An 8,428-nucleotide genomic window follows, 5' to 3' on the forward strand; every position below is an offset into this window, starting at 1 on the left:
AAGACTAAAGGGAAAAAGAAGAAATAAAAAAAAATCTCAAGCAAAGAAATAGAAAAAATAAAAAACAAAAGGAAAACTACAGTTATGAAAAAATAGTGTTAAAAAAGGAAAAGGTCCACTTTTAGGTATGTTTCTGCTCTCACTGGTAGTTAGTATGTGGAGACAGAATATTGATGAATGCTGATTTACCTAACAAGGTTGCAGTACCTTTTTGGCATGGTAGTGGGTAGTCTCAGTGAACCTGTACCTCTGGCTGAGACCAGACTCATTCGGCCTACAGCCATCAGCCCACCTTTCACGGGCCTGAGCCCAGGTAGGAGCCACTAGATGGAGCTAGCAGCCGATCTGAGTTCTGAGTTCAGCTGGTCCCTCTCGGAAATAGCTTCTGGCAATCACTCTCTTGTTCAGGATGACTAAGCCCTCAATACTGACTGCCAGCTTGTGCAGTCCTTCATGTTCGCTGCTCCCCTGTACTGCTACATCTCTCAATGGAGGCCTCTGCGGTCTCCAGCAGTCTCCGTGTGTCTGAAGGTTTGAACTCCTCACCTTCTGCAGTGAGTCCTTTTTCAGGAAAGGGGCCACCAGCTACCTCCTTCTTCATTGAAGTTTCTCTCTTCCTTCTCTCCATGCACTTCAATTTAAGCTTCAGGTCCTTCCTGGTCCCAGCAGATTCACTTCCCTTTTTCTTGTCTTCCTCACATGCTATATTCTAGCATCTGGATAGTGACTGTTTGGCTCTTTCTCTGCTGCTTACTATTCTACCATTTTGGTGCTCTGGTTCCAAATGCTAAAAATAGCAATTCTAGACATTTTAAATGATACGACTATCCTGGTCCCTCATGCCTTGCCAGCACCAGTCCCGCCCCCAGGGCATCGTGAACCTGGGCATGGTGGCACACGCCTGTAATCCCAGCACTGGGGAGGCTGAAAACAGAAGGATCACTATGAGTTTGAGCTGCATAGTGAGACCCTGTACCAAATACATTAAAAAATAAAAATAAAAAAGGATATGGCTTTGAAATGTATAAACAACACCAAATTATGTGGCATAAAAATGTTTTCATTACCATTTTTATTATCAGCAAATCATCAGCTCCTCCAATGAGATGACTTTCCATAGTCAAGTAAAAGTACATTCTCTGGTAACTACCATGCCAGGGAAGAGAATGTTGTCTAAGAAGAGAATCTTTGAAATGTTCCCTTTATCTTTCATCATACAAAAGAACAGATTGGCTTTGAAAAAGTCCTGCCAGCCACATAGTATGCCAACTTTTGATACTATCGAGATAATTAAAAGGAGCAGAGACAGTAGTGATTCATTTTGCTTTGAACTATGAAAGGCTACCTTGAGCATACCTTGAATTCTAGGGTACTTGTATCAAGATGAAAATATGAAAAAGTAGATAATTTAGTTCTGGCATTCCTTAGGAGGTCTTTAGGATTCACAAATGGTGAAATTCTTTTGAGTGTCCCATGTGACTGTCCAAAGGGTAATTTGTACAAGTTACTTTACACATACATGTCCAGAAGATGGACCAAGACCTGTAGATCTTTACAAAAGTGCTTTGAAAAGCATACAACATGTGACTCATATAGTTCTTTTATATGAGAAGCAGATATGATATGCCATTTGGATGAAGGCTTTCCCATTGATCTTTGTCTCCGTCAATTTTTATGGCGCTTGCTTTCAGACTCAGAAGTGGATTAACACCTCCATTCTGGCTGAGTACACTTTAGCCAAACTGCCTTCACTAACCACAGCCCATATACGGTTGAAATTTTCTGTTTTGTGAGGCTGGCATTACATTATACCATGGTGTGCATCATTAGGTTGTTCTTTAATTTTTTCCCTTTTCTTGATTTGTATTTAATCAGTCTTTTTCAATTTATCATATTGTACCCATTGAACTGAGACAAGGCTGCATATTTAAGTGAATTTGTATTATTTAGTTGCTGTCAGACAGAGAAAAATATTCTATATGTATATCTTAGTTTATTCTTATGAATACCATACAGCACTATTACCTTTAGAGTTCTGGGGTTTTTTCCAGGTTGAAATGATCAGCTGGATCTGAAATCATCATTTTTTATTTTATTTATTTATTTTTTGTGGTACCAGGGATTTAACTCAGGACCTTGTGCTTGCCAGGCAAGCGCTTATTCTACTGAGCTATCTCCCCAGCCCCATCATTTTTTATGGTGTTTGAGTAGTGAGTTTTATGGTCCTACCTACCAAGAAAGGCATATCCTAGATATATGAATATTACCAAGACCAGTTTAATGAAGAAAGAACATGGGATAAATAAGTCTTGAACATGGTTCTTCAAGTTTTATATAGACATTATTGCTCATGATAGAGTTGTGATTTTTCTCAATGCTGTTTGTATTTGGAGGAATGTTTGTATTAGATAGTATTTCTTTCCTCAGGCCACAAGTAAACATGCTTTACATTTCTGCCTACCTAGAGAATCATGATGGTCTCTTTATTCTTCTTTCCTCTACATTTTTATGCAGTTGATAAGCCAAATGGTATGCTCTTCTTATTTTTCTTTCTAGGAGGTCATGATATTTTCATATAGGTTTTCTTTTTCTTCACTTGATCTAAGCCAAAAGGCTGAGAAGTGGTGGTTTTCTTTTTCTTTATTCCTTCCTTTCCTTTAATTCTAAATCTGGTTTATATAGAAATAATAGTCACAGAAACCAGAAGCCAGTGGTGTTTTAATACTTAACACACACTACATCTTTTAGTAACATGTTAATACTGTCATCATCCCCATCCTCACTTCATAGATGATGGAACTGATGCCTAGAGGGCTGAGGAATTTGAGCCATTAGACTAGGGTGTCTGACAGGACTGGTCTTGAAGGCAGGACTCACGGACTCAGGAACCTGTCTTCATCATGAAAAACATAATGCAAGAGTAGAAAAATTGTCTAATCCAAACTATTTTACAAATGGAGAAAAAGGTCAAAAGAAGTTGAAGTCCTTCCTTGAGGTCATATGACTAGTTAGCAGAACAGGCAGTTTTGGTTGGTGTCCCTTTTCTAGAAAGTGCTGTGGACATAGTCCATTTCCTAGCTTGTGATAAGTTCTCATCTGTGGACCAATCTGTTAAACAAGGAAATTGGGGCTCACTGTAGGGAGTTGTTCAAAATGGTGGCTAACTCACCCCCTTCTGTCTGAGGGTTAAGAGGAATCCTTATAGCTGGACAGACTTTGCAGAAGCTGTTCACCATGTGGGCTTGTTATCTTCCCAAGCTGGAAACCCACTTCTAGCCAGACTCCTGCAAAGCCAGGAAGTAAGTCCTTGCTGGGGAATTTTCCATGGTTTCAGGACTCCTTCTCCCTTCAAAGTCAATCACATCCAGGGTGAAGCCAGGCTCCCCCCATTGTTCTGTGCTCATCCCACTCTCCAGGCCCTGCCTCTCTGTGGAAGGTAGATAGAGTTTGACAGATGGAGAAACAGCAGCAGTCTCAAGAACGGCTGCCAAATGGGATAGAGGAGGAGGTGATCTGATGGGTCGTGGCATTGAAGTGAAAGGGTACAGACATATGCATCAATGAAGACAATGAATGGTGACCCTCCTGAGGACACGGCAGTATTTTCTGTCACTGAATGAACTGTGTTGAAGGTTTGAAAAAGAGAAAGGCAGTTGCTGGGTAAGGTATGCCTTTCTGATAGATATCTATCTATATCTATATCTATTTATGTACATATCTATCTTGCATGTAGATATGCATAGATATTGTGGAATTTAAATATTTTCTGATATATCTATATATTGCATATAGATATGCACATTTTTATTTGATATTTAACTTGCATAACAGTACTTCAAAAGATAAGTGTCCCAGTTAAACTTTTCTTACACTAAATTTTTGCTGATTACAAAATTAAATTTCAAAAAAGTCTGAAGAAAGATGTTGTGGTTCACTGAGATCCACAGGAAGGTGGGAATGTGGCTTGCTATGGGATGCTTGTGTTTTTGCTCTATGCCTGTCTTCCTTGCCCTTCTTCTGCAGGTAGCCAGGTCTCTGGTGTTCCCCTTGCCTTTATGCTAGAGAAGAAAGTCCAAGTTGCCCACAATAGAGGAGAGATGGGCTGTTGTCTTTTAGAAACCCCTGGAGGGTATCATATCCCGAGAGGAAGAGGTAGCAGGGACCTCTGCGAGGTAAGCAGGAACATAAAAAAGAACAGAGAGTTTAGAAAGAGGTCAATTTCCTAAGGTTAGTGGATACAATTACCTGCTTCTTTGGAGCACCCTAGTGCTGTGCAAGGATTTGCCTGTATGGGGAGAGGGGAGGCATCTAAGGAAGCCCCATGTCCCAACCTTTTGCAAATAATTCTGCAGCACATGATTCCAGCCCGTCCATGCAAAAGTTTTCAGAGGCTTCTAGTCCTTCAATTTTCTTTTAAAGACTCAAATCCAACTGTCTTTTCAACAAATGATTGTTTTAAGGGCTTCCTGTCTATAGGAGATAGAGAAAGGTATTCCAGCAAAATTATATGTGTGAACTGGTGCTCACAGCCCATGGCCTCTGCAGAAGTCCAAAGGCCTTTGTCTATCAGCAGCTAGATGAGTGAAAGGGCTGCTTGTGGGTGGCCTTGAGTGACATCTGATGGGGTCTTTGCAGGCCAATGGCTTTCAGATACGTTTTAGGATCATGAATAATTTTTCAAATAAAATCTTACACAGTGATACAATAGCTCAGATAGATAGTAGTGAAGGTGCATGCTGGGTGTGTCCTCTGCATACACCCTTGGCATGTCTGTGGCACCTTGGCCATGGATAGTAGGGATCCCAGTATCTGATCAGATTTGAGGCATAAAAAGATGATCATCTAGTGATGTGAAGGTACACTGAGGGCCAGAGACAAGGAGTGTTAGCTTGGGAGCGTAGAGACCGACATAGTGAGGAGAAATTCCTGAGCACAGCTGGTTATATGGAAATAACTTTGTCAGCCGGCCATGGAGGTGAATGGCTGTACTGCTCAACCTCTGGGAGGCTGAGGCAGAAGGGTTGCAAGTTAAATCACAGTCTGGGCAACTTAGCAACTGAGTGAGTCTTTGTCTCAAACATAAAAATAAAGAAGTCCAGGAGCTAGGAATGTAGCTCAGTGTAGAGGTCCTGAGTTCAATACCCAATAACACACATGTGCACGCACGCGCACACACACACACACGCACACACACACCCCACCCCCATCCCTTTGTGTTTCCATGAATTTTAGTTGTTACTGTGAACCTCATTAGATTTGGTAGTAGAAATGTAGTTATAATTCTGAGTCATACTCTTCTCTGACTTGAGTCTAATCCCCTAGGGTGTCTAGATGGTAAAAGTTAGTACCTATTCAAAACTTAATTATGCAAAGGACAGATGCTTTACAAAATTTAAAATAACCCAATAGGGCAGTAGTGCTATCACAGTAACCTTACAGGGCAGGTACTGTTACTATACGTGTCTTACAGAGATGAGGAAACTGAGGCCTAGAGAGTTGAGTGATTTTTAGCATTGAAACTGGAGCAACCTGAGTTCCAGGGTGGCCCTGAGTCTAGGTTCTTACCGGCACAGCGGCAATGTGGAGGAGTCTGTAGGGAGTGTACCATTTTGTCCTTGGGACATTCACTGTCATTTAGTTTGTTCTGTTTTTTTCCATCTGGTGCAGGACATAACCCTTGTAGGTCACTCTGGGTCTTCCGGAATGATTCATTCAGCTTCTTGCGGCCTACTCTGTGACAGGAAGAAACTCTTTGAGGCTGTCTAGGACTCGACCCAGACACGTGGCTCTCCACAGGGATTTTGCTCCTGTGGGACATTTGGCAATGTCCAGAAGTATTTGAGGTTGTCACAGTTGAAAATATAGAGTACATTACAAGAATATGGTGGGTAGAGACCAGAGATGCTGCTATAATCCCAAGACGGCCCCCATGGTAAAGAATTGTCCAGGTCAAATATCAACAGTACCAGAATTGAGAAACCCTAACATAAAAGTGGAATTATATTTCAGCAATTTTATTGACAAAACTTTTCTTGCCAGAGCTCTCTCTTGAGAGGAAAGTACAGGCTGCCTTTACTCTAAGACCCCCACCAACCATCTAGGTTTCAGGCCTCTCCCTCTCAGAGTTCAGAGCGCAGCATGGCTATTGGGTGGGTTGAGATTGGAGTCACCTTTCAGGGCCCCTCTATGTTAAGACTCTCTATACTTCATCTCCATATCCCTCTTTCCTCTTTCTTCTTTTTGTGAAGTCTGAGTATAGGAAGCTTTGGTTGTACCCATTATGCATGTATGCTTGCTTGCCTGCCTGCTCTCTCTCTCTGTCTCTCTCTCTCTCTCTCTCTTTCTTTCTTTCCAGTACTGGGGATCAAACTAGGTACCTTGCACTTACCAGACAGGCACTTATTCTTTAAAAATCTTTTGCCCATGAATTATTATTCCCCTAACTTTTGAATCAAATCACAAGAGTTGATCATCCCTTTTTCTCTTCTTTATGCTACATAAGGTCTTTCCTTGAGACAATAAGTACAGCAAAGGCAGCAAATTGAATGCTGTTTTAAAGAAATGGGAAGAAAGCAATTATGTATTCATGTCAGCATTTTGCAGTCAGTATTCTGGTGTGGGCGACAGTCAATGGATTTTCTTTGAAAAGGGGGAGCTGCTGTATGCGGTCCCCTCTTAGAATTCACAGTCCATGAAAGCATTCCGCAGGCTCCACAGAGCAAGCTAGTTAAATTTGCTTCTCCTAGCCCTTCCCAAAGCTGTTTGCCCAGAAAAATCTAGTCCCCCAGCCCCATGGGATTCTGAGAATGTGACCTCTATCAAAACATTGGCAGAGATGAGAGGACAGGTTCTAGAGATATTAAAAGTCAAACCTAATAGTACTTGATGAATGATTGGTGGTGGGAGGTAAGGAAGCAAGAGAAATCAATGGGAGATACAGAACCTTCAAAATTGAAGGAATAAATTTTGTATTGTCCCTTCTATGTCACAATGTATTAGGCACCCGGGATTTTTAAAAATATAAACCATAAAATAACAATACTGAGTTTACCTCCCTCTTGGATAGTGGCAGTAGCTTTCTAACCAGTCTCACTTGCCCTGCCTTTCTCTTCTAATCTCAAATCCAACGAAGCCAAGGAACTCTTTCTAAACAAAGGCCTGACTGTGACCTTACTCGGATCACAGCTCTTGAGTAGTGTGGCTTTGCATGTAGACAGTTGAATTTTTTTTTTTTGCATATTGTTTAGGGGCTCTTGTCAAAATCTTATTGAATATGAATAGAACTGGACATAAGAAATGAGCAGCTCTTCCTCGGCAACATCTTGGGAGGCACTATCTGGACTGATATGCTCTTGTTCCTCTTGGGAACTCTGGGGGGCCAGGCAGGCGGGGCTGGGGTCAGGGGAGCATGTGCTCCATCCATGAGTGAATATCTTGAGTCTTATGCTTTATATTGCGCAGCGGGAGTGTAAGTCTTCAATCCATACAGATGCCTTCTTCTATTTGCCCTCTAGATCCACTCATCCTTGCCTACTCTGTTCTGTGCTTGGGAAGGCTGGCCTCTGCAGACTCCCTTTCCCTGTCTCTTCAGTTGGGTTTGATCAAGGGAAACTGTTAGCAGAAGACAGGAGGAAGGGAGTGGGGAGGGAGGAGCTTGGGATTGTAGTGTTTGTTCCCTGGGTCTTTCCTGGAAGGGCACTGCGCCCTGGCTGTGTCCTGTGATCATCCCTGCTCCTCCCCAGGTGGCCTCCTCCACCACTTTTCATCCTCTCTGGGTTTGGGTAATGGCCGCTTTTCTCTCTTTGAACCCAGCATGGTGACATCACCCCACGTCTGGCCTCTGGCTCTTGCAGCATCTTTGCGGCTCCTCCACATCCAAGCTCTGGGCTGTAGATAAGTCCTTAAAAATAAGCCTCTTCCAGTTCTCTCGGTTCAAAAACCTTATTTCTTTCCCACTGGGGGTCTCACTGACATAGCCACCTATCTGTAACACTGAGGGGTTCACCTGTAAATTGTGAAGATTGAGATAATGACGTGTGGTGCTAAATAGAGAATTCCCGTCTTGTATTTTTATTCCTATTTCAAATATCATAAAACTACAGAATAGAATATTAAGCAGGGATATACCTCAGTGGCACAGTGCTTGCCTGGCAAGTGTGAAGTCTTCAGTTTGATTCCTGGTGAAAAAAAAAAATATTAAATTTAAAAGTAATTTTTTTTTTTTTATTTTAGGGAAGGGTCTACAGGGTGTTCAGGGTCTCACTACTAGATCGGACTTGTAGTGATCCACCTGTTTATAGCCTTCCAAGAGCTGGAGTTACAGGCGCGCCACCATACCCAGTCTCAATCTCCATCTCAGCGAGCCCTGGGGGCGGGGTCAGCACCAGTATGGCAGGCCTGGGGATCAAAGCCCTGGTCCCTGTACCTG

At 42.3% G+C, this 8,428-nt stretch overlaps 1 protein-coding gene across 1 annotated transcript in view; it reads left to right on the forward strand.

Annotated features, from left to right (window-relative positions):
• The first annotated feature begins 216 nt into the window (after positions 1-216).
• The window catches only part of Znf385b (zinc finger protein 385B), a 405,545-nt gene continuing 397,333 nt past the window's right edge, over positions 217-8,428 (forward strand). The window contains exons 1-2 of the mRNA XM_023719177.1: positions 217-313; positions 4,024-4,172. Coding sequence (XP_023574945.1) covers positions 217-313; positions 4,024-4,172 — 246 coding nt within the window. The remainder of the gene's footprint in view (positions 314-4,023; positions 4,173-8,428) is intronic.

Source organism: Octodon degus, unplaced genomic scaffold (assembly GCF_000260255.1).
Source record: "Octodon degus isolate 3935 unplaced genomic scaffold, OctDeg1.0 scaffold00065, whole genome shotgun sequence".
Taxonomy (NCBI): domain Eukaryota; kingdom Metazoa; phylum Chordata; class Mammalia; order Rodentia; family Octodontidae; genus Octodon; species Octodon degus.